The sequence below is a fragment of the Portunus trituberculatus genome, chromosome 24 (assembly GCF_017591435.1).
Source record: "Portunus trituberculatus isolate SZX2019 chromosome 24, ASM1759143v1, whole genome shotgun sequence".
Taxonomy (NCBI): domain Eukaryota; kingdom Metazoa; phylum Arthropoda; class Malacostraca; order Decapoda; family Portunidae; genus Portunus; species Portunus trituberculatus.
The window spans coordinates 4565181-4592505 of record NC_059278.1 but is presented as its reverse complement, the minus strand read 5'-3'; the positions used below and the strand labels follow the sequence as shown (position 1 = coordinate 4592505).

The 27325-nt window shown below is 40.1% G+C and overlaps 1 protein-coding gene across 1 annotated transcript in view; it reads left to right on the top strand.

Annotated features, from left to right (window-relative positions):
• The window catches only part of LOC123508470 (microtubule-associated protein futsch-like), a 153700-nt gene that overhangs the window by 107167 nt on the left and 19208 nt on the right, over positions 1–27325 (top strand). The window contains 5 exon segments of the mRNA XM_045262222.1: positions 5187–5285; positions 5857–6029; positions 6643–6797; positions 7133–11735; positions 14770–27302. Of these exon segments, the coding sequence (XP_045118157.1) occupies positions 5187–5285; positions 5857–6029; positions 6643–6797; positions 7133–11735; positions 14770–27302 (17563 nt within the window).

Below are 27325 nucleotides of genomic sequence, written 5' to 3'. Positions count from 1 at the left end.
TCGGTTAGTTATCGCAATTATTCTGCTGGGTAGTCATGAATTACTTCCACAACAAGTTCATGTGAGTGAGCAAGAGCAAGGGGATGGGAGGTTCTCTTCCACGAAAATTATCTCCTTGTAGTTTTTTCTTCTTACAACACCTGCACGAAGGGGCGTCAGATAAAAATAATGAAAATCCTCTATCGCGTGTCAGTTGTGGTGCTTTAAGAAGGTTCCTGAATTCGAGGTATCATCTTTTTACTGAACACTGCAATTGTTCTCTCATATTCTTCGTGTCTAGATACATACTGGTGGTAAAGAAGGAAGTAAAGCAAGGAACAGCGAAAGGGTGAAGGTTGTTGGAGTTAAGAAAAGGTTAGTGTCGGTGACAAATATAGGGAAAAGTTTTGTCTTGAAGTACGAGTATTATTCAAGGGACGTCTTTACAAAACTTATTTCCTTATGTTTCTAAACACTTCTGCCTGTTTTCAAAAGTCCTCTAATTCTTTGGAAGATTTGTTGAGATTGAGTTCACAACGCACGGCTATACTAGAAGAAAAGAAATATTCCCATTTTCAAAATGAAACAGAGACTTAGAATTACGAGGTCATCCTGACTTGTAGTTGGCTTAAACCACCCATTGTGTAGCCCCAAGCATGCGCCCTGACGCGACACAAGACTCATGATGTGCCGAACAAAGGGTGCGGAACAAAGCCCTGACCATTAAGGGAGGAAGGGATCCATGCCCTACCTCTATTGCAGACAACATCGATGGTCCACGAATGGCACTTGCTGGTAGAAATAGTCGCGGGGTCATTCACCGGCGGGCTCTCCGTGTGGGTGCATGGAATATTCTGCACCTCATTGATTGCCCAGAGGTAGGGAGCGGGAGGCTGTGGAGTGTCTGGGCAGAGAATGCGAGACTGTGGAGTGTAGACAGGGAGCGAGAGGTTGTGGACTGGAGTGGATATACTGATATTTGAGAGATTAAGACGATGCCTCGCAGTCGTGCCGTCACTGTAAGGGTTATGACCACCACTGATCAGGTTATCGAAATCGCGCCTATCGGCTTGAGAAAAGTGGTATTGGCATCCCAATTTTTCGTAGCTATACTTCCTCTGGCTGAGAACCACCGCGTGTCATACTGATGGGGGATCAGTTATTGAAGTGTGTTATCCTTCTGAATCAAGTGATCATGACGACAGACGACAGACTTAGACGCGACTGCGCTAAGAATTCTCACTCCGTGATACATTCGAATCGGATAATGTAATGAAGTAAAGTATAGCGTTTCATCTTAAAGTGTGTATCGACAATCTCGAATGAATGCACTACGTGCGAGACTTGCTGATAACCCAGACCTATAAATCTAACATGAACTTAAACATAGGTACATATGAAGTGAATCACTGAAGATGTTGAGTGCATTTCAATGCAAATGATGGCCTTCTCGATTAGAACACGTGGTACAACACTCATACCGCCGCAATGAATATCTGCAAGTGGAAGCACATCACCTCAGGAGCATAGTTTGTTTTTCAAGTGGTCCAAGTCGTCCATTTTGACTCAGAGCCTCATTTTCTGACGGTGGAGAGTCCCAGGATATGTTACAAATGGGCAGACAGATGGTATAAGTCACATTAACGAGGAGTATCTGATGGCTGAGGGTGAGGCCATGATCTGTGGGTTGGAAGACGTCCAAACTGTTTAATGGCAACCTAGTCCATTCCTGCCGAGTGGCGAAGGGTTTCGATTCTGTCAGGATATGGAAAGACAAGTAAGGCGTTACACTACTCATTCTGTCGAGCTCGATACTTGTGTGATTTCACAATCATTTTGTGAAGTTTTAAAGTTTCTAGCAAAACTAGTTCACAACTGGTAACTCAATAAAGACAACGACGGAGAAACACAAGGCGTGATTGAGAGATATTGTTAGGCTGTAATGAAAGGCGCTCTGGGGTGGTAACCAAATCCTCAACGAGATTTTGTGGAAGTAGAAATGACGTCTTACTAGCATCATTACACACAGCCAGAGTCATCGAAGACGAACAAAAGTATTAATAAATTCCCCGAACGTCTTTTCATTTACGAAGCACCAAAATAAAAAGACCCTTCGCCTAGCAAGAAAGTAGAACTACTGAAGAGATTCTCGAAGGACACAACATCACCACCAACATCACTCCTCTACCTTCTCCTGCTCATCCTCTTACTGTTTTTTTTTCGTTAAATGTAGAGATATTGGCAGCCTTATTTTTTCCATTCTCCTCTCTGATTCCTCCTGAGTCCTGAGGCGGAAATGTTGATATGAATAGAGCTGCTGCGAGAACGGGAACAGCAATTTTGTGTACCATTCTGTTTATACGTCTCTATTTTCTTCCTGATATCACTAGCACGGAGTCGAGATGAGCTTGGCTAAGGCTTGAGATAATGATGACGATGATACGACTACCACTTCTACTACTATTACTACTACTACTGATAATAATGGTAATATAATAATAACAATAATAATGCTACTATTACTATTACTACTACTACTACTAGTACTACTACTACTACTATTACTACTACTACTACAACAACAACTGCTGCTACTGCTGCTGCTGCTACTACTGCTGCTACAACAACTACTGCTGCTATTGCTACTACTGCTGCTACTACTGCTACTACTACTACTGCTACTACTGCTGCTGCTGCTGCTATTACTTTACTACTTTTGCTTCTAATGATAATAATGGTAATAATAATAATAATAATAATAATAACAACAATGATAATATAACAACAACAACAACAACAACAACAGGTAATACTACTACTACTTCTACTACTACTACTACTACTACTACTACTGCTGCTACTACTAATGATACTAATATCAATAATAATGATAATTACTAGTACTACTACTACTACTACTACTACTACTACTACTACTACTACTACTACTACTACTACTACTACTATTACTTTTACTACTTCTACTAATGATAATAATGGTAATAATAATAATAACAACAATGATAATATAGTAACAACAACAACAACAACAACAACAACAGGTATTACTACTACTACTACTACTACTACTACTACTACTAATGATACTAATATCAATAATAATGATAATTACAATAACGATTATAATGGGAATAATAATGATGATGGTGATGATGACAACAAACAGGAAGAGAAGAGAGGAATGAGGAAGTGAAAGATAACAAGGAAGAACAGAAGGTGGAGGAGGATAGCAAAATGAATGAGAAGAACCTACAAGGAGGAAAGATAAGTCAGAGGATAGATGTGAGGGAGAAGCACCGGCAAAAGGTTTTCTTAATACACACACACAAAAAAAAAAATGTATACAATTCTGAGAATAGAACATACGTTGTAACGATGAGGCGGAGGCATCATCTCGTCAAACAGTCTGAAATGTAAAAAGAGGGAGAGAAAAAAAATGGTTGATTATGATTTCAAACAGAATAAGAAACGTGTGATTAATAAGTGAAGAATTGCTTCCGGAATGAACAGAAACTGAGAATTAAAGAGTGAGGCTGTATATAAAAAACCTAAAGACCTCAGTGAGAAATATCCGTGAAATTAATAAGTGACTTTTCTAAATAAAAGAGAAGATGAAGAAAGGAATAATAATGGTCATAATGAGGATAACAAATGCGATCATTATTATATTAAAAGATAATTGAAACATTGCTAATGTAAGTCTTAAAAACTGTGAAAACATCTTCGGTAATGGTTAGATACACTATCAGTGGTATTTACGATCTTTTTGTAAAATTCTATCGCTTTCCACTTGCGTTCTAGGTATAAACGCTGCGAGGCGGACACTATCAAGCCGTCAGGAAATTATGTCGTGCTCACGGAAAGATAACAGTACTGAGGCTATTACACATCCCTGAGGCTCCCTTTCACTGATGGGTCTCTTGTACTTTACCGATAACTGAGTAACGTAAAAACATATATACTCTTTATGGTACTACGTAAAGCACAGAGAAGCTTGAAGAGCTCTCGGATAACTATTAAATAGACAAATATGAAGTTCAATGGACTCATTACATGTAAATTCATGATTAAGATGAGTATCTAAAACAAAAAGCTAGATCCAAATGTAAATCCATAGACATAACGGCTACTTTCAGAGTGCTAGCCTACTCAATATCACGGACGCATCGAATTAATTTCACTGAAGATCTCACTACACTATATCATCAGGTTAGAGATAGTACTTCCATCATTAAGAAATTTTTACATATTCTAGATATATAACTGAATGATATATGGGAGCTCCTTGGGATAAGAACCTGTACACCGCACTGATATGTAAATGCTTGAAGTTTCCGAGGAGTGATGGTCATCTTAAGGAAAGTGAGGGAAGGTATCTGGGTCGGCCGTGACCAAGAGTCTTAAGCCTCTCCATGACGTAACCTCTTCAAGGCGCGTCTCAAGATCCTCGGGGAAGGACGCAAGAAAAATGGCTGTTATTGTTAGAAGGTTTCTCAAGTCTCGGCGCCACGGATGTCCTCAGCCACAGCGACTTCGATCCAGGAGGTAGAGAGGAGAAGAGGGGGCAGGGAACAGAGGTGAAGGAGAAGAGGAGGCGGGGGAGGAGACCGTGACCATTGAGGACAGAACCGGTAGTAACTATGACGGCTGGAGGATGTGTGAAAGGTGATGCCTCTGAGGTTTTTTCGTGACATATGAGAAAAGAAGAGACAGAAGGAAAGGGATGAAGGAGAAGGAGGCAGACAAGGAAGAGCAGAAAAGGGAGAGTGAAGCTCAACTCTGACATTACTTCAAAATGTCGACATCATTCAGTGTCCATCACACTCCTCACTCTGAGAGCTACTTGATAAAAAAAAAAAAAAACATCCCTGCTAAACGAGGACACACGAATAATTATTTCCTAAAATATACTTTAATGTTGATTTCCATCACATTTTTAGGTGACTGAGAGAGAGAGAGAGAGAGAGAGAGAGAGAGAGAGAGAGAGAGAGAGAGAGAGAGAGAGAGAGAGAGCAGAAGTTAACGTATTTAGATGTATTTAAATATATTAATGTATTTAAACTACCTACCTTCAACTATCCTAGTCTCTCTCTCTCTCTCTCTCTCTCTCTCTCCACACTAAAAAAAGAGAAAAACGTACACCACCACGAGAAGTAAAAAGATTAATACTTACTCTTCGTCCGCAGGATTTCTCTCCTGGGATGAGGAGAAGGCGCACGTGGACATCCACAAGGAGCTCGCAAACATTGCTGAGCTCAACCTAGAAGGAGAAGAACAGAAAGGAGGTGAGTGACAAAGACATCTATTGCCTCGTCAGTCCGGCATGGATAGATCACTCTGGCCACACTTCCTGAGCAACATAAGAGGAAGAAGAACGCTTCGCTACTCCCACCACACACCGGGACGGTTCACTTCTAGCGGATTAAGGCTTTAATTCTTTTGTTCTTGGCATAAGTAGTTTGAGGATTGAATATGCTTAGTAGATTCTTTCTTTTCTCCTTTAAGGAAATAATGCTGACCTCAGATAATTCAGTTTGACTTTTTCGTGACTATTTATAGTTTTCTTTCATATGTTCCATACGAGCTTCCCTCGGCGGTTGTTTTCTATCATACACTAAATAATATCCGGCTAGAAGCGGATTTTGGTATGTTAAAAAATAGTAGCTACAATTTGTTAAAAGCTCAAGCGCGAACACACACACACACACACACACACACACACACGTACACACATACACACACACACACACACACACACACACACACACACACACACACACACACACATACACGGGTTATATAAAGCTCCACTAATTCCTTGTTCCTTGCCTCCATCCTTGTTCGTCTTCGCGGCAGGAGAGAGACTCATCCAATATGCTACCGAGAACCTGGTCGCAGAGGTGTTGATCTACCCCCAGGTCAACACCCTGCAACAGTGCCTCAAGAACCTACTCTCCTCCTTCACCAAACACAGACACATCATCCACGCCGGATACGCCTTCGCTGGCACTGGCTCCTGGATGCTACAGGCGAGTTGAGAGAGAGAGAGAGAGAGAGAGAGAGAGAGAGAGAGAGAGAGAGAGAGAGAGAGAGAGAGAGAGAGAGAGAGAGAGAGAGAGAGAGAGAGAGAGAGAGAGAGAGAGAGAGAGAGAGAGAGAGAGAGAGAGAGAGAGAGAGAGAGAGAGAGAGAGAGACTACAAGTGTTTGTATTCTATCATACAGTAGTATCACTTTATATTTTCCTTACAATTATGAAGTGCTGAATGATTCATGGAATATTCATTACTTCACTCTTTGATATTTGGTGATACATTAGTTCATTTATTTCAACATCGACTTTTCATTTTATTGATAATTAAAGTAGTTGTACAGTACTTGGTATAGTTATTCCACAGGGACGAAATTAATGTTTCATATTTCATGAAATCACACATAGATGTTAAGATCTTTAGCAGCGTAACACATTACTGAATATCAGTTATCGCTCGCAAACGGTCACACTTTATGGAATGTAAAACAATTACTTCTAGCTCATCATTCCATTTCATGGTAGGCGTAAACTTGGTAAATCACTAGAGAAATTTCATACCACTTAACAATAAGTTTTGGGGCTCTCCTATAAGACGCTCGACTCTCCTTCAGGATGGAACCTTCTCTGTATCGGACTTGGTTGCAGCCTTCACAGAGTACGAGGTCCAGCGAGTCCTACATGCCTATGAGAACTGCATTACCATTGACATCCACTGTGCTCCCGAGGGCCAATGGTCCACCCACCACATGGCCAGGGAGTCCTTTAGGTAAGTGTTCTTCAGAACCATCATTAATGACCACTTTTATCATGCTGTCTGACTCAATAAACGGTCATAATTTCCACTGACATATAGGCTGAAAATTTGTGATTGCTTCTTTATATTATTCCATTTATGTCTTCATCCTGAAAAATACAATTTTTGACATAAATAGACCAATCAAGGATTTTTTTATCCATTAAAAGGAAACACCTTAGAACATTTGCTTCTTTTTGTTAATTGGCCTTTCTGACATTCCTTTTCCCATCACACTATCATTTCTCAACTCTTCCATTTCTTCATTGTCGTTTTCAACCCTAACGAATGACTTCTTCACTTTCCAGCAAACTTTGCCGAGTGACAGTAAACCCGGACGACAAGATTGAGATCACCCCCGGAATCTCAACTTTCGTGCGATACCTGTCTCAGTTCCTTCACAGCACTCAAATCGAGCAGCTGCTCGAACCCTCTGATATTGTGGGCAACATCCGATTCTCAAGACCCACCCTGTACGTGTTCCCCGGCGGCCAGGGTGACTCTGCTCTCTTCGGCGTCAACGGCTTCAACATGCTCGTGGATGGAGGATATAACTACAAAGCCTGTTTCTGGGACTTTACAAGACATTTAGACCGATTAGACGCTGTCCTCATAACTAGACTGAATAGCTCTAACCTCATGGGAATCACGAATGTGATTCGCAGAAAAGCCTTAAGTTCTGTTTATCCACAGATTGGTCATACTTTCTGCAACGTAGCAGGTACCCTAAAATCACCTGACGGTGACAAAGACAAAGATCCTCTTCTAATCAATCTATGGGATGAGGGACACCTACTGAGAGAAAACCTTAGACAAATTAGCCTGAAGCCTCACCTGTGCTTCCGCGACAATGCAATGGAACCAATCAATCTGTACCACAAAGTTGGTCACGGTAAACTGGACATGTACGTCATCAACCCATCTCGAGACAGCAAGGAGGTGCGTGAATTCATGCAGCGATGGAATAACGAAGTGATCGGTTCTGAAACGAGCTTCACCTCAGTCAAAATCGGGAACCGTTCTTTCCCGTGCCCACTCACGAACCTTACCTCTATCTGCGCCTTACTGATATGGCAGCCAAATGACCCATGCGACACAATCACTCGCATTCTCTTCCCTGGTAGTACGCCACAGAACAAGATTTTCGAAGGTCTTGAGCGATTACGCAATCTAGAGTACCTTAAATATCCAACATGCTCCGCCAAATCAATAAAATCAGTGGCGGAAGAGAAGAAGAGTCTGAAGACAGTCGAAAAGATTGCTGGAGAATCTGCTCGACCAGCTAAGCACCCGAGTCCCTCTCCACCAACACACCGCATCAGGAAGGAGAGACACGACCGGTCCATCAGCCGCGAGGAAAGAAGAAGAATCAGAGTGGAACGCTCTGAACAAAAGATCATACAAGAGTCCAAGAAAGAAAAGAAAGTAGACAGGAAAGTTGAGAGGAAACTCATTAAGCGAGAGAAGGAGGAAAAGGAGAAGGAGAAAATTGAAGACAAGAAGGAGGAGAAGGTGACCACTGAACTTGAAGAAACCAAAGATAAGATAAATGGAATTGACGTCACCACCGAGTCAAAAGAAGACAAAATGGAGACCGTGGCCGTAACGGAACCACCGGTCACCAAACCTGAAGAAGTCAAAGTCAGTAAAGATGTCATCGACACAAAGATTACCAAAGATATCACTAGTCTCGCGGCTGTCACAGACAGTACTGAGGTCAGCCGTGTTACCATAGAAGAACAAGTGACTCAAGAAACAAAAGCAAGACTGGAATCAGTACAAGTAACTGAGACCAAAACATTACAGGAGATTGAAGTCGCCGAAGTAAAAGACTTGTCTCTTGTGTCCGTGGAGTCCGGAGTAGTGATGGGCGAGGAAAGAGAATCTTCTCTAGAAATCGAAAAGCCCAAAGAAGTGGAGAAGAAGAAGAAACTCAGGGAGAAGAAGCCAAAAGGCACTGCTACTCCCGACAGGCCACGAAAATACAGGAAGCCCCAAGTCGAGTCTCGCATCGATACCGGCGACAGACGGGTTAGAGCGGAAGAGAGAACGCTCAAACCTGAGAGGAAACTCAAAGAACGAAAAAGTCTCGAAAGAAAAGAACGAAGAGAACGAAAAGTGGAGGCGGAGAAGAAGGAGGGTGAACCATCAGAGAAAAAGCCAGAACCCAAAGAAAGGAAAGTCAGAAAAATCAAGAGGGCCGAGGCCAAACCTGGAGAAACTCCTAGTCCAAAGAAGACACCAGAGAAGAAGAGACGCCTGAAGAAGGTGCCACCACCAGAGAAGAGGGAGGAAAAGGCAATTGGTGAGGTGAGGCCACCTAAACCACCCGTCCCTAAGGCACCAAGAAGACTAAAATCCACAACCACAACAACCACTACTAGAGAGATAACACACAAAAAACTCGTTGACGATAAAAACAGGGCGGCTAAAGCTGCTGAGGCGGCGAGGAAGGAATTGAAGCCTAAGCCATCTCCTCCCAGAGCTAGGCCTCCAGCAGCTGCCAAACCAACCAAACCTAAAAAGATCGAAAAGCCACCTGTTCCTAAACCTGAAGAACCAATGAAGAAGATCATAACTGGAGCTGCAGTGAAGGCCGGTGTACTGGCAGCTGCTGTCTCCGGTGTAGCTGTGGTAGAAGCTGCAGCGGACAGAGAAGACGTCGAGGAGATTGTGGCGCCTTTGAAGGAGGCAGAAGATCTCATGCTAATAGCAGAGCAGGAGGAGGAAGATCGCATTTCCGACATCGCCAACATACCTGGCGTACAGGAGATTAAATTAGACGAAGACACATTCCAGATTATCGACAAACAGCAGGTGGAGGAGGAGGAGAAGGACTCACTCATTCTACACGAAGAAGGTGTGGTGGAACACGTGGAGAAAGAAGATGTCATCGAGGAAGTGGAGGAACACCTCGAAGAGGCAGAGAAAGAAAGTGAAGAGGAGGAGGAAGAAGAAGAGGAGGAGGAAGTCGAAGAAGAGGAAGAGGAGGAAGAAGAAGAAGAAGTAGTAGAAAAGAAGGTAGAAGTTGAGAAGGTAGAGAGGAAAGAAAAGATTGAAAAAGAGGAGGAGGAAGAAGAAGAAGAGGAGGAAGAAGAGGAGGAAGAGGAAGAAGAAGAGGAAGAGGAAGAAGAGAAAGTAAGCATTGAAGAAAAAGAAGATGAATCTGAGAAGAAGAAAAAGGAGGAGCGTAAAGTTTCTCCAGCAGCTCCTGAGAAGGAAGCTGAGGTCACCAAACCAGAAGAAAAACCAGAAGCTGAAGACATTTATGAAAAAATCGAAACCGAGGATAGGGACGTGTACGCTACGCTACCCAGCTCGGCCAAACTCACCGAATACAAAGAAAAATACGAAGAAAAACCAATTCGCGGCCTCTTCACTGGGTTCGCTATTCTTGCACCAGAGCCCAAGTTTGAAGAACCTGCTGTTCCCAAACAACCAAGTCCATCGAGGTTGAAAGAAGAAGCTCCACAAGTTCCTACGTCATTACCCGAAGCTATTTTCAAACCAACAGCTCCACCTGTACATCCTCGGGAAATCATTAAGACTCCTGATGAGGTGGACGACTTGCCAATCCACGAAGAGGTGGAATCCATAGAAAGAGACATCTATGAAAAGGAAATCGATGAGATGGAGGAGAAGGTGCCTGAAGAAGAACTTGAGCCACGTTCACCATTGCTTGAGGTAACTGGCGAACTCCAGATCAGAGAGGAGGTGATGAGGGAGAAGCACGAGAAGGAGACCGTGAAGGAGATCATCACTAAAGACGTCACAATGATTGAGAAAAAAGAAGTAAAGAAGGAGGAAAAGGAGGATGAAGAGGAAGAGGAGGAGGAGGAGGAGGAAGAACCTGAAGTAGAGGAAGAAGAAATGGAGGAAGAAGAAGAGGAAGAAGAGGAGGAGGAGGAGGAAGAAGAAGAGGAGGAAGAAGGAGAAGAGGAGGAGGAAGAAATCTCAAGAGAAGAAAAACCATCAAAGTCCCTTGATGAGTTTGAAGCCAAGTATAAAGAATTCAAGGCTGCTGCCGTTACCGAAGTACTCGAGAAAGGCGAAAAAGTCACTGAGGTTACCGAAGTCACCACAAAGAAGGTCGACAAGGCGGAAATCCTCAAGGACATCGCCGAAACACTTGGAGAAAAAGAAGTCCTCAAACAGAAGGAAGCACCCGTCCCTGTACCAAAGAAGGAGGAGGTACCAGAGAAGGTGGTACAAGAGACTCCCGTTGTAAGAGACGAGAGGCCAATCAGAGTCTTTGCCGCCTATGAAGACCTTCAAATCGATGAGGAAGTTGTGGAGAAGGAGAAGAGAGACGTGGAGGAGAAAGAAATTGACGAATACGAAGTCAAAGATAAGATTGAAGTAAAGGAGAAGGAGATAACGGAGATGATGGAAAAAGATCAAGCCTACCGTGAAACCATTACCCAAAGAGAGGAAGTTGAAATTGTCACGAAGGAGGAGGAGGAGAAGATTCAAGAGAAAGAAATCCTGCCGGTGAAATTAAAAGAAGAAGAAGTAAAAGAAATCAAGGAGAAGGATGAGAAGTTGAAGGAAGTGAAGGTGGAGGAGGAGATGAAAGAAGAGGTAACAGTCACGGAAGTCAAGAAGGAATTAAAAGAAGTGGAAGAGATAAAGGAAGTGAAGGAGAAAGTAAAGGAAGAAGTAAAAGAAGTAAAGGAAGAAGTAAAAGAAGAAATCAAGAAGGAGGAAGTAAAAGAAGCCAAAGAAGTAAAGGAGGAGATCAAGAAGGAGGAAGTAAAGGAAGAAGTAAAAGTAAAGGAAGATATCAAGAAGGAGGAAATAGAAGAAGTCAAAGAAGTAAAGGAGGAAGTAAAGAAGGAAGAGGTAAAGGAAAAACTAAAGGAAGAAATTAAAGAAGTAAAAGAGGAGATCAAGAAAGAGGAAGTAAAGGAAGTAAAGGAGGAGATCATGAAGGAAGAAGTAAAGGAAGAAGTAAAGGAGGTGAAGGAGGAAATCAAGAAGGAGGAAGTAAAGGAAGAAATCAAGAAGGAAGAAGTAAAAGAAGAAGTAAAGGAGGTAAAGGAGGAAATCAAGAAGGAGGAAGTAAAGGAAGAAATAAAAGAAGTAAAGGAGGAGATCAAGAAGGAGGAAGTAAAGGAAGAAATAAAAGAGGTAAAGGAGGAGATCAAGAAGGAGGAAGTAAAGGAAGAAATAAAAGAAGTAAAGGAGGAAATCAAGAAGGAGGAAGTAAAGGAAGAAATCAAGAAGGAAGAAGTAAAAGAAGAAGTAAAAGAAGTAAAGGAGGAGATCAAGAAGGAGGAAGTAAAGGAAGAAGTAAAGGAGGAGATCATGAAGGTGGAAGTAAAGGAAGAAATCAAGAAGGAAGAAGTAAAAGAAGTAAAGGAAGTAAAGGAGGAAATCAAGAAGGAGGAAGTAAAGGAAGAAGTAAAGGAAGAGATCATGAAGGTGGAAGTAAAGGAAGTAAAGGAGATCAAGAAGGAGGAAGTAAAGGAAGAAGTAAAGGAAGTAAAGGAAGAAATCAAGAAGGAGGAAGTAAAGGAAGAAATCAAGAAGGAAGAAGTAAAAGAAGAAATAAAGGAGGTAAAGGAGGAAATCAAGAAGGAGGAAGTAAAGGAAGAAATAAAAGAAGTAAAGGAGGAGATCAAGAAGGAGGAAGTAAAGGAAGTAAAGGAGGAGATCAAGAAGGAAGAAGTAAAGGAAGAAGTAAAGGAAGTAAAGGAGGAAATCAAGAAGGAGGAAGTAAAGGAAGAAGTAAAGGAGGAGATCATGAAGGTGGAAGTAAAGGAAGTAAAGGAGGAGATCAAGAAGGAAGAAGTAAAGGAAGAAGTAAAGGAAGTAAAGGAGGAAATCAAGAAGGAGGAAGTAAAGGAAGAAGTAAAAGAAGTAAAGGAAGAAATCAAGAAGGAAGAAGTAAAAGAAGAAGTAAAGGAGGTAAAGGAGATCAAGAAGGAGGAAGTAAAGGAAGTAAAGGAGGAAATCAAGAAGGAGGAAGTAAAGGAAGAAGTAAAGGAAGTAAAGGAGGAAATCAAGAAGGAGGAAGTAAAGGAAGAAATAAAAAGGAGGAGATCAAGAAGGAGGAAGTAAAGGAAGAAATAAAAGAAGTAAAGGAAGAAATCAAGAAGGAAGAAGTAAAAGAAGAAGTAAAGGAGGTAAAGGAGGAGATCAAGAAGGAGGAAGTAAAGGAAGTAAAGGAGGAAATCAAGAAGGAGGAAGTAAAGGAAGAAATAAAAGAAGTAAAAGAGGAGATCAAGAAGGAGGAAGTAAAGGAAGAAGTAAAAGAAGTAAAGGAGGAGATCAAGAAGGAAGAAGTAAAAGAAGAAATAAAGGAGGTAAAGGAGGAAATCAAGAAGGAGGAAGTAAAGGAAGAAATAAAAGAAGTAAAGGAGGAGATCAAGAAGGAGGAAGTAAAGGAAGAAGTAAAGGAAAGAGATCAAGAAGGAGGAAGTAAAAAGGAAAGGAGGAGATCAAGAAGGAAGAAGTAAAGGAGGAGGTGAAGGAGGAAATCAAGAAGGAGGAAGTAAAGGAAGTAAAGGAGGAGATCAAGAAGTAAAGGAAGAAGTAAAGGAAGTAAAGGAGGAGATCAAGAAGGAAGAAGTAAAGGAAGAAGTAAAGGAAGTAAAGGAGGAGATCAAGAAGGAGGAAGTAAAGGAAGAAATAAAGGAAGTAAAGGAGGAAATCAAGAAGGAGGAAGTAAAGGAAGAAATAAAAGAAGTAAAGGAGGAGATCAAGAAGGAGGAAGTAAAGGAAGAAGTAAAGGAGATCATGAAGGTGGAAGTAAAGGAAGTAAAGGAGGAGATCAAGAAGGAGGAAGTAAAGGAAGAAGTAAAGGAGGTGAAGGAGGAGATCAAGAAGGAGGAAGTAAAGGAAGAAATAAAGGAAGTAAAGGAGGAAATCAAGAAGGAAGAAGTAAAGGAAGAAATAAAAGAAGTAAAGGAGGAAATCAAGAAGGAAGAAGTAAAAGAAGAAGTAAAGGAGGTAAAGGAGGAGATAAAAAAGGAGGAAGTAAAGGAAGAAGTAAAGGAAGTAAAGGAGGAAATCAAGAAGGAAGAAGTAAAGGAAGAAGTAAAGGAGGTAAAGGAGGAGATCAAGAAGGAGGAAGTAAAGGAAGAAGTAAAAGAAGTAAAGGAGGAGATCAAGAAGGAGGAAGTAAAGGAAGAAGTAAAGGAGGAGATCAAGAAGGAGGAAGTAAAGGAAGTAAAGGAGGAGATCATGAAGGTGGAAGTAAAGGAAGAAGTAAAAGAAGTAAAGGAGGAGATCAAGAAGGAGGAAGTAAAGGAAGAAATAAAGGAAGTAAAGGAGGAGATCAAGAAGGAAGAAGTAAAGGAAGAAATAAAGGAAGTAAAGGAGGAAATCAAGAAGGAGGAAGTAAAGGAAGAAATAAAAGAAGTAAAGGAAGAAATCACGAAGGAAGAAGTAAAGGAAGTTAAAAAGGAAGAAGTAAAGGAAGTAAAGGAGGAAATCAAGAAGGAGGAAGTAAAGGAAGAAATAAAAGAAGTAAAGGAGGAGATCAAGAAGGAGGAAGTAAAGGAAGTAAAGGAGGAGATCAAGAAGGAAGAAGTAAAGGAAGAAGTCAAGAAGGGAGGAAATCAAGAAGGAGGAAGTAAAGGAAGAAATAAAAGAAGTAAAGGAGGAAATCAAGAAGGAGGAAGTAAAGGAAGAAGTAAAGAAGGAAGAAGTAAAAGAAATCAAGGTTAAGGAAGAAGTAAAGGAAATAGTAACCGAAGAAGTAAAAATGGAGCCAAAGAAGGAGGAAAAGGAGGAACTAAAGGAAGTGAAAGAAGAGGTAAAGGAGAAGGAGGTGAAGGAGGAGAAGGAAGAGGTTAAGGAGGAAATGAAGAAGGAGGAAGTGAAGGAAGAAATCAAGAAGGAAGAAATAAAGGAGGTGAAGGAAGAAAAGAAGGAAGAAGTAAAGGAGGTGAAAGAGAAGGAGGAGGAAGTAAAGGAAGAAGTCAAGATGGTGGAGGAGGAGGAGAAGAAAAAGGAAGACTTAAAGGAGAAGGAAATTGTTGAAGAGATTAAGGAGAAGAAGGAAGATAGGGTTGAAGAAATAAAACAGAAAGAAGAGCCCAAAGAGAAGAAAGAGGAAATCATTATAAAAGAAATCACAAAAGTAGGCGAAGTAGAAAAGGTTAAGGAAGAGGTGGTGGAGTTGGAGGAAACAGACGTAACTAAGACAACAATTACAAAAGACAAGGAACCGAAAACACAAGACCTTACTGAGACTATCATTACCGAAACTGAGACGCTGACAAGACGTAGGGACGTGACAGAGGTGACGGAGGAAATAGTAACACTAGGTAGGAGAAAACCTGAAATTGCTGAATTTGTTGGAACAGACATTATTATAGGTAAAGAAGAGGTTATAAGGGAGGGAGAACTAGAAAAAGTAGTAAGGGATATCAGCAGCGAGGAAGAGGAAATAGTTGAGGAAGTAGTGGATGGGCTAACGAGGGAAGAAGAAAAAGTTACTGAATTACTAAAGAGGGAGGTTCTTGATGAAAAACTTACTATTGATGTTGCTACCAAACCCATTGATGAAACAGCGGTATCTCTGTCACCAAAGAGTGATATTTCCGTAAGTGCAAGAAGTGACGTCAGCAGCAAAGCGGCAGTTGAAGACGTCACACTCGAAATGGACAAAAAGGTCAAAGACTTACCAGAATCCACAAAGAGTGACATCTCACTTAGTGAAAAGAGTGACGTAAGTTCAAAGGAAATCGCTGAAATCAGAGAAGAAGTTACAGAGGAAGTAAGAGAGATGAAAGAAAGAGAGGTGTTGGAGGAGGAAACGATAACAATTGAGGAAAGACGAAGAAGACAACTTTTGACAGAGGTGACAGAAGTGACAGAATTAACTGAAGTTCTTACCAAAGAGGCAAAGGACGCCCGGCCTTCAGAAAAAGTTCCTTTATCTCCAGTAAGTGATTTACCCCTTAGTGATATTAGTGATAGAGATAAAACTGATAAGGAAGTTTCCTTGTCCCCAAAAAGTGATGTTTCTGAAGGGGTAAAGAGTGATGTAAGTGACATAAAACTCGACGAAAAACTTTTGAGCCTTAAGGAAGTACTACCCGAACCTACTAAATTAGTGACAACAGTACCAGAAAAGGAAAGTCCCGAAAAAATTGAAACAGTTGTTTCCCCTGTCAGTGTTAAAAGCGATATTTCATTACATGAAAGAAAACTTCCAACCGATATCGAAATCCAGAAAGATATATCAGAGGAATCTTCAAAAGAGGTATCGATATCTCCAAAAAGTGATATTTCGATTAGTGTTAAAAGCGAACCTAGCATTAAAAGTGATATTGTTACCAAAGATATTGAAGATGAGGTGTCTAGAAAGTCAGAAGACCAGTTACCGGTTTCTCCAAAGAGTGATATCTCTATAAGTATCAAAAGTGATGTTAGTACTAAGAGTGATGTCAAGAAAGACGAGATCGTGACAAAAGAAGAACTGGAAAAGGTTGATGTATCAAAGATACCTGAAGAAAAGCCTTTATCTCCGAAGAGTGACATATCCGTTAGTGCAAAGAGTGATGTCAGTGTAAAGAGCGACATTACTAAAGAAAAAATAATCACAAAAGAAATCATGGAAGATATCACAATTGATGTATCCAAGAAACCTACAGAGGAGGCACCAATCTCTCCGAAGAGTGACATTTCTATCAGTGCAAAGAGTGATATCAGTGTTAAGAGTGATGTCACTACAAAGAGTGATATAGACAGAAAAGAAATTACAAAAGAAGCTAAAGAAAAAATCCTTGCAGTTGATATTTCTCAGCAAGAAATCAAAGAGAAGCCTCTTTCGCCTAAGAGTGACATCAGTGAAAAGAGTGAAGTTGAAAAAGAAGACATCACAATTGATGTCTCACAAATATCAAAGGATGAAGCACCAATCTCACCCAAAAGTGATATTTCTATCAGCATAAAGAGTGATATTAGTGCAAAGAGTGATGTCAGCGCAAAGAGTGATGCTGTAAAAGAAGTTACTGAAAAAGAAGCAAAGGAAGAAATTGCAATTGATATATCTCAAAAACCATCAAAAGAAGAAGTGATTTCTCCAAAAAGTGACATATCAGTCAGTGCAAAGAGTGACATCAGTGCAAAGAGTGATATCAGTAAGAAAACTGAAGTTACTAAAGAAGAGGATGTTTCCAAGGATATCAAAGAAGAAATTATACTTGACGTGACAAAGAAACCAACTGATGAGATACTGATCTCCCCAAAGAGTGACATCTCAATCAGCGCAAAGAGTGACACCAGCGCAAAGAGTGATATTGCTAAAGAAAAAGAAATAAGGGAGGATGAACTTGTTTCTCCTAAGAGCGATGTGTCCATCAGTGTTAAGAGTGATGTAAGTCCAAAACTAGACATCACAAAAGAAGTCAAAAAAGAATTTACAGAAGAAATTACAGTAACTAAAGAAATTCAAGAAGAAATCACAATTGATGTGTCTAAAAGACCAGCAGAAGAAGCACCAATCTCACCAAAAAGTGACATATCTATTAGTGCTAAGAGTGATGTCAGTGCAGTGAGTGATCTCGTAAAGGAAGAAATCGTAACAAGAGAAATAAAAGAAGAACTGAAAGTTGATGTGTCTAAAACAGCAACAGAGGAGGCAATGATCTCACCAAAGAGTGACATCTCCATTAGCGCTAAGAGTGATGTCAGTGCAAAGAGTGACATCGTTAAGGAAGAAGTAATTACAAAGGAAATTAAAGATATCACAGTTGATATCACTAAGAAACCAACAGAAGAAGCACCAATCTCACCAGTAAGTGATATTTCCGTCAGTGCCAAGAGTGATGTCAGTGCAAAGAGTGACATCGTTAAGGAAGAAGTAATTACAAAGGAAATTAAAGATATCACAGTTGATGTCAGTAAGAAACCAACAGAAGAAGCACCAATCTCACCAGTAAGTGATATTTCCGTCACTGCCAAGAGTGATGTCAGTGCAAAGAGTGACATCGTTAAGGAAGAAGTAATTACAAAGGAAATTACAGTTGATGTCAGTAAGAAACCAACAGAAGAAGCACCAATCTCACCAGTAAGTGATATTTCCGTCACTGCCAAGAGTGATGTCAGTGCAAAGAGTGACATCGTTAAGGAAGAAGTAATTACAAAGGAAATTACAGTTGATATCACTAAGAAACCAACAGAAGAAGCACCAATCTCACCAGTAAGTGATATTTCCGTCAGTGCCAAGAGTGATGTCAGTGCAAAGAGTGACATCGTTAAGGAAGAAGTAATTACAAAGGAAATTACAGTTGATGTCAGTAAGAAACCAACAGAAGAAGCACCAATCTCACCAGTAAGTGATATTTCCGTCACTGCCAAGAGTGATGTCAGTGCAAAGAGTGACATCGTTAAGGAAGAAGTAATTACAAAGGAAATTACAGTTGATATCACTAAGAAACCAACAGAAGAAGCACCAATCTCACCAGTAAGTGATATTTCCGTCAGTGTCAAGAGTGATGTCAGTGCAAAGAGTGACATCGTTAAGGAAGAAGTAATTACAAAGGAAATTACAGTTGATGTCAGTAAGAAACCAACAGAAGAAGCACCAATCTCACCAGTAAGTGATATTTCCGTCACTGCCAAGAGTGATGTCAGTGCAAAGAGTGACATCGTTAAGGAAGAAGTAATTACAAAGGAAATTACAGTTGATATCACTAAGAAACCAACAGAAGAAGCACCAATCTCACCAGTAAGTGATATTTCCGTCAGTGCCAAGAGTGATGTCAGTGCAAAGAGTGACATCGTTAAGGAAGAAGTAATTACAAAGGAAATTACAGTTGATGTCAGTAAGAAACCAACAGAAGAAGCACCAATCTCACCAGTAAGTGATATTTCCGTCACTGCCAAGAGTGATGTCAGTGCAAAGAGTGACATCGTTAAGGAAGAAGTAATTACAAAGGAAATTACAGTTGATATCACTAAGAAACCAACAGAAGAAGCACCAATCTCACCAGTAAGTGATATTTCCGTCAGTGCCAAGAGTGATGTCAGTGCAAAGAGTGACATCGTTAAGGAAGAAGTAATTACAAAGGAAATTACAGTTGATGTCAGTAAGAAACCAACAGAAGAAGCACCAATCTCACCAGTAAGTGATATTTCCGTCAGTGCCAAGAGTGATGTCAGTGCAAAGAGTGACATCGTTAAGGAAGAAGTAATTACAAAGGAAATTACAGTTGATGTCACTAAGAAACCAACAGAAGAAGCACCAATCTCACCAGTAAGTGATATTTCCGTCAGTGCCAAGAGTGATGTCAGTGCAAAGAGTGACATCGTTAAGGAAGAAGTAATTACAAAGGAAATTACAGTTGATGTCAGTAAGAAACCAACAGAAGAAGCACCAATCTCACCAGTAAGTGATATTTCCGTCACTGCCAAGAGTGATGTCAGTGCAAAGAGTGACATCGTTAAGGAAGAAGTAATTACAAAGGAAATTACAGTTGATATCACTAAGAAACCAACAGAAGAAGCACCAATCTCACCAGTAAGTGATATTTCCGTCAGTGCCAAGAGTGATGTCAGTGCAAAGAGTGACATCGTTAAGGAAGAAGTAATTACAAAGGAAATTACAGTTGATGTCAGTAAGAAACCAACAGAAGAAGCACCAATCTCACCAGTAAGTGATATTTCCGTCACTGCCAAGAGTGATGTCAGTGCAAAGAGTGACATCGTTAAGGAAGAAGTAATTACAAAGGAAATTACAGTTGATATCACTAAGAAACCAACAGAAGAAGCACCAATCTCACCAGTAAGTGATATTTCCGTCAGTGCCAAGAGTGATGTCAGTGCAAAGAGTGACATCGTTAAGGAAGAAGTAATTACAAAGGAAATTACAGTTGATGTCAGTAAGAAACCAACAGAAGAAGCACCAATCTCACCAGTAAGTGATATTTCCGTCACTGCCAAGAGTGATGTCAGTGCAAAGAGTGACATCGTTAAGGAAGAAGTAATTACAAAGGAAATTACAGTTGATATCACTAAGAAACCAACAGAAGAAGCACCAATCTCACCAGTAAGTGATATTTCCGTCAGTGCCAAGAGTGATGTCAGTGCAAAGAGTGACATCGTTAAGGAAGAAGTAATTACAAAGGAAATTACAGTTGATGTCAGTAAGAAACCAACAGAAGAAGCACCAATCTCACCAGTAAGTGATATTTCCGTCACTGCCAAGAGTGATGTCAGTGCAAAGAGTGACATCGTTAAGGAAGAAGTAATTACAAAGGAAATTACAGTTGATATCACTAAGAAACCAACAGAAGAAGCACCAATCTCACCAGTAAGTGATATTTCCGTCAGTGCCAAGAGTGATGTCAGTGCAAAGAGTGACATCGTTAAGGAAGAAGTAATTACAAAGGAAATTACAGTTGATGTCAGTAAGAAACCAACAGAAGAAGCACCAATCTCACCAGTAAGTGATATTTCCGTCACTGCCAAGAGTGATGTCAGTGCAAAGAGTGACATCGTTAAGGAAGAACTAATCACAAAGGAAATCACAGTTGATGTCAGTAAGAAACCAACAGAAGAAGCACCAATCTCACCAAAGAGTGATATATCCGTTAGTGCTAAGAGTGATGTCAGTGCAAAGAGTGACATTGTTAAGGAAAAATTAATTACAAAAGAAATGAAAGACATCACAGTTGATGTCACTAAGAAACCAATGGAAGAAGCACCTGTCTCACCAATAAGTGACATCTCCGTCAGTGCAAAGAGTGATGTCAGTGCTAAGAGTGACATCGTACAGGAAGAAGTAATCACAAAGGAAATCACAGTTGATATCAGCAAGAAACCAACAGAAGAAGCACCAATCTCACCAAAGAGTGACATCTCCGTTAGTGCTAAGAGTGATGTCAGTACAAGGAGTGATATCGTTAAGGAAGAAGTAATTACAAAGGAAATTACAGTCGATGTAACTAAAAAGCCGGCAGAAGCACCAATCTCACCAGTAAGTGATATCTCCGTTGATGCAAAGAGTGATGTCAGTGCAAAGAGCGACATCATAAAGGAAGAAGTAATTACAAAAGAAATTAAAGAAATCACAATTGATGTGACTAAGAAACCAACCGAAGAAGCACCAATCTCACCAAAGAGTGACATTTCCGTTAGTGCCAAGAGTGATGTCAGTGCAAAGAGTGACATCATTAAGGAAGAAGTAATTACAAAGGACATTAAAGAAATCACAATTGATGTCACTAAGAAACCAACAGAAGAAGAACCAGTCTCACCAAAGAGTGACATCTCTGTTAGTGCAAAGAGTGATGTCAGTGCAAAGAGTGACATCGTAAAAGAAGTAATTGCAAAGGAAATTACAGTTGATGCCACTATGAAACCAACAGAAGAAGAACCAATCTCACCAGTAAGTGACATCTCCATTAGTGCAAGGAGTGATGTCAGTGCAAAAAGTGACATCGTTAAGGAAGAAGTAATTACAAAGGAAATTAAAGAAATAACCATAGATGTGACTAAGAAACCAAAAGAAGAAGCACCAATTTCACCAGTAAGTGACATCTCCGTTACTTCAAAGAGCGATGTCAGTGCAAAGAGTGACATCGTTAAGGAAGAACTGATTACAAAGGAAATTACAGTTGATGTCATTAAGAAACCAACAGAAGAAGAACCAGTCTCTCCAAAGAGTGACATCTCCGTTAGCGCAAAGAGTGATGTCAGTGCAAGGAGTGACATCGGTAAGGAAGCAGTAATCACAAAGGAAGTTACAGTTGATGTCACTAAGAAACCAACAGAAGAAGCACCAATCTCACCTGTAAGTGACATCTCCGTTAGTGCTAAGAGTGACATCAGTACTAAGAGTGACATCACTAAGGAAGAAGTAATTACAAAGAAAATTACAGTTGATGTCACTAAGAAACCAACAGAAGAAGCACCAATATCACCAAAGAGTGACATCTCCGTTAGTGCTAAGAGTGATGTCAGTGCAAAGAGTGACATCGTTAAGGAAGAAGTAATTAAAAAGGAAATTACAGTTGATGTGACTAAGAAACCAACAGAAGAAGCACCAATCTCACCAAAGAGTGATATCTCCGTTAGTGCAAAGAGTGATGTCAGTGCAAAGAGTGACATCGTTAAGGAAGAACTAATCACTAAGGAAATCACAGTTGATGTGACTAAGAAACCAACAGAAGAAGCACCAATCTCACCAAAGAGTGATATCTCCGTTAGTGCAAAGAGTGATGTCAGTGCAAAGAGTGACATCATTAAGGAAGAACTAATCACAAAAGAAATCTCGATTGATGTGACTAAGAAACCAACAGAAGAAGCACCAATCTCACCAAAGAGTGACATCTCTGTTAGTGCTAAGAGTGATGTCAGTGCAAAGAGCGACATCGTTAAGGAAGAAGTAATTACAAAAGAAATTACAGTTGATGTAAGTAAGAAACCAACAGAAGAAGCACCAATCTCACCAAAGAGTGACATCTCCGTCAGTGCAAAGAGTGATGTCAGTGCAAAGAGTGACATTGTCAAGAAAGAAGTAATTACAAAGGAGATTACAGTTGATGTCACTAAGAAAGAAACAGAAGAAGCACCAATCTCACCAGTAAGTGACATCTCAGTTAGTGCTAAGAGTGACGTCAGTGCAAAGAGTGACATCGTAAAGGAAGAACTTATCACTAAAGAAATCACCATTGATGTAACGAAAAAACCAACAGAAGAAGCACCAATCTCACCAAAGAGTGACATCTCCGTCAGTGCAAAGAGTGATGTCAGTGCAAAGAGTGACATCGCTAAGGAAGAACTTATCACTAAAGAAATCACCATTGATGTAACGAAAAAACCAACAGAAGAAGCACCAATCTCACCAAAGAGTGACATCTCCGTCAGTGCAAAGAGTGATATTAGTGCAAAGAGTGACATCGCTAAGGAAGAAGTAATTACAAAGGAAATTACAGTTGATGTCACTAAGAAACCAACAGAAGAAGCACCAATCTCACCAAAGAGTGACATCTCCGTCAGTGCAAAGAGTGACATCGTTAAGGAAGAAGTAATTACAAAGGAAATTACAGTTGATGTCACTAAGAAACCAACAGAAGAAGCACCAATCTCACCAGTAAGTGACATCTCAGTTAGTGGAAAGAGTGATATCAGTGCAAAGAGTGACATCGTTAAGGAAGAGCTCATTACAAAGGAAATCACTGTTGATGTGACAAAGAAACCAACAGAAGAAGCACCAATCTCACCAAAGAGTGACATTTCCGTTAGTGTTAAGAGTGATGTCAGTGCAAAGAGTGACATCGTTAAGGAAGAACTAATCACTAAGGAAATCACAGTTGATGTCACGAAAAAACCAACAGAAGAAGCACCAATCTCACCAAAGAGTGACATTTCCGTTAGTGTTAAGAGTGATGTCAGTGCAAAGAGTGACATCGTTAAGGAAGAACTAATCACTAAGGAAATCACAGTTGATGTCACGAAAAAACCAACAGAAGAAGCACCAATCTCACCAAAGAGTGACATTTCCGTTAGTGTTAAGAGTGATGTCAGTGCAAAGAGTGACATCGTTAAGGAAGAACTAATCACTAAGGATATCACAGTTGATATCACTAAGAAACCAACAGAAGAAGCACCAATCTCCCGTAAGAGTGACATCTCCGTTAGCGTAAAGAGTGATGTCAGTGCAAAGAGTGACATCGTTAAGGAAGAACTAATCACTAAGGAAATCACAGTTGATATCACTAAGAAACCAACAGAAGAAGCACCAATCTCACCAGTAAGTGATATCTCCGTTAGTGGAAAGAGTGATGTCAGTGCAAAGAGTGACATCGTTAAGGAAGAACTAATCACTAAGGAAATCACAGTTGATATCACTAAGAAACCAACAGAAGAAGCACCAATCTCACCAGTAAGTGATATCTCCGTTAGTGGAAAGAGTGATGTCAGTGCAAAGAGTGACATCGTTAAGGAAGAAGTAATTACAAAGGAAATTACAGTTGATGTCACTAAGAAACCAACAGAAGAAGCACCAATCTCACCAAAGAGTGATATCTCCGTTAGTGCTAAGAGTGATGTCAGTGCAAAGAGCGACATCGTTAAGGAAGAAGTAATTACAAAGGAAATTACAGTTGATATCACTAAAAAACCAACAGAAGAAGCACCAATCTCACCAGTAAGTGATCTCTCCGTTAGTGGAAAGAGTGATGTCAGTGCAAAGAGTGACATCGTTAAGGAAGAAGTAATTACAAAGGAAATTACAGTTGATGTCACTAAGAAACCAACAGAAGAAGCACCAATCTCACCAAAGAGTGACATCTCCGTCAGTGCAAAGAGTGATATCAGTGCAAAGAGTGACATCGTAAAGGAAGACGTAATTTCAAAAGAAATTACAGTTGATATCTCCAAGAAGCCAGCAGAAGAAGCACCAATCTCACCAAAGAGTGACATCTCCGTCAGTGCAAAGAGTGATGTCAGTGCAAAGAGTGATATTATCAAGGAAGAAGTAATTACAAAGGAAATTACAGTTGATGTAAGTAAGAAACCAACAGAAGAAGCACCAATCTCACCAAAGAGTGACATCTCCGTCAGTGCAAAGAGTGATGTCAGTGCAAAGAGTGACATTGTCAAGAAAGAAGTAATTACAAAGGAGATTACAGTTGATGTCACTAAAAAAGACACAGAACAAGCACCAATCTCACCAGTAAGTGACATCTCCGTTAGTGCTAAGAGTGACGTCAGTGCAAAGAGTGACATCGTAAAGGAAGAACTTATCACTAAAGAAATCACCATTGATGTAACGAAAAAACCAACAGAAGAAGCACCAATCTCACCAAAGAGTGACATCTCCGTCAGTGCAAAGAGTGACATTAGTGCAAAGAGTGACATCGTTAAGGAAGAAGTAATTACAAAGGAAATCACAGTTGATGTGGCTAAGAAACCAACAGAAGAAGCACCAATCTCACCAACGAGTGACATTTCCGTTAGTGTTAAGAGTGATGTCAGTGCAAAGAGTGACATCGTTAAGGAAGAAGTAATTATAAAGGAAATTACAGTTGATGTCACTAAGAAACCAACAGAAGAAGCACCAATCTCACCAGTAAGTGATATCTCCGTTAGTGGAAAGAGTGATGTCAGTGCAAAGAGTGATATCGGTAAGGAAGAACTCATCACAAAGAAAATCACTGTTGATGTGTCAAAGAAACCAATAGAAGAAGCACCAATCTCACCTGTAAGTGACATCTCCGTCAGTGCAAAGAGTGATGTCAGTGCAAAGAGTGATATCGTTAAGGAAGAACTTATCACTAAAGAAATCACTATTGATGTAACGAAAAAACCAACAGAAGAAGCACCAATCTCACCAAAGAGTGACATCTCCGTCAGTGCAAAGAGTGACATTAGTGCAAAGAGTGACATCGTTAAGGAAGAAGTAATTACAAAGGAAATCACTGTTGATGTCACTAAGAAACCAACAGAAGAAGCACCAATCTCACCAAAGAGTGACATTTCCGTTAGTGTTAAGAGTGATGTCAGTGCAAAGAGTGACATCCTTAAGGAAGAAGTAATTACAAAGGAAATTACAGTTGACGTCACTAAGAAACCAGTAGAAGAGATACCAATTTCACCAAAGAGTGACATCTCCGTCAGTGCAAAGAGTGATGTCAGTGCAAAGAGTGACATCGTTAAGGAAGAAGTCGTTACAAAGGAAATTATAGTTGATGTCAGTAAGAAGCCAACAGAAGCACCAATCTCACCAGTAAGTGACATCTCCGTCAGTGCAAAGAGTGATGTCAGTGCAAAGAGTGACATTGTCAAGGAAGAAGTAATTACAAAGGAGATTACAGTTGATGTCAGTAAGACACCAACAGAAGCACCAATCTCACCAGTAAGTGACATCTCTGTTAGTGTAAAGAGTGATGTCAGTGCAATGAGTGACATCGTTAAGGAGGAAGTAATCAAAAAGGAAATTACAGTTGATGTTAGTAAGAAACCAACAGAAGAAGCACTAGTCTCACCAAAGAGTGACATCTCTGTTAGTGCCAGGAGTGATATTAGTGCAAAGAGTGATGTAGTTAAGGAAGAAGTAATTACAAAAGAAATTACAGATGACCTCACTAAGAAACCAAAAGAAGCACCAATTTCACCAATAAGTGACATCTCCGTTAGTGATAAGAGTGACATCGTAAAGGAAGAAATAATCAAAAAAGAAGTTATAGTTGATGTCACTAAGAAACCAACAGAAGAAGAACCAATCTCACCAGTAAGTGACATCTCCGTTACTTCAAAGAGCGATGTCAGTGCAAAGAGTGACATCGTTAAGGAAGAAGTAATTACAAAAGAAATTACAATTGATGTCACTAAGAAACCAACAGAAGAAGCACCAATCTCACCAGTAAGTGACATCTCCGTTACTTCAAAGAGCGATGTCAGTGCAAAGAGTGACATCGTTAAAGAAGAAGTAATTACAAAAGAAATTACAATTGATGTCAGTAAGAAACCAACAGAAGAAGCACCAGTCTCACCAACGAGTGACATTTCCGTTAGTGCAAAGAGTGATGTCAGTGCAAAGAGTGACATCATTAAGGAAGATGTAATTACAAAAGAAATTACAGTTGATGTCACTAAGGAAACGAAAGAAGAAGCACCAATATCACCAAAGAGTGATATCTCTGTTAGTGCTAAGAGTGATGTCAGTGGAAAGAGCGACATCGTTAAGGAAGAGGTAATTACAAAGGAAATTACAGTTGATATCACTAAGAAACCAACAGAAGAAGCAATAATCTCACCAAAGAGTGACATCTCCGTTAGTGTCAAGAGTGATATCAGTGCAAAGAGTGACATCGTTAAGGAAGAAGTAACTGCAAAGGATATGAAAGAAATTACAATTGATGTGACAAAGAAACCAACAGAAGAAGCACCAATCTCACCAGCAAGTGACATCTCCGTTAGTGCGAAGAGTGATGTAAGTGCAAAGAGTGACATCGTTAAGGAAAAAGTAATAACAAAAGAAATTTCAGTTGATATCACTAAGAAACCAACAGAAGAAGCACCAATCTCACCAGTAAGTGATATCTCGATTAGCGCAAAGAGTGAAGTTAGTGCAAAGAGTGACATCGTTAAAGAAGAATTTATTACAAAAGAAATTAAAGAAATCACAGTTGATATCACTAAGAAACCAACAGAAGAAGCACCAATCTCACCAGTAAGTGATATCTCCGTTAGTGGAAAGAGTGATGTCAGTGCAAAGAGTGACATCGTTAAGGAAGAACTAATCACTAAGGAAATCACAGTTGATATCACTAAGAAACCAACAGAAGAAGCACCAATCTCACCAGTAAGTGATATCTCGATTAGCGCAAAGAGTGAAGTTAGTGCAAAGAGTGACATCGTTAAAGAAGAATTTATTACAAAAGAAATTAAAGAAATCACAGTTGATGTGACTAAGAAACCAACAGAAGAAGCACCAATCTCACCAAAGAGCGACATCTCTGTTAGTGCCAAGAGTGATGTCAGTGCAAAGAGTGACATCGTTAAGGAAGAAGTAATTTCAAAGGAAATCACAGTTG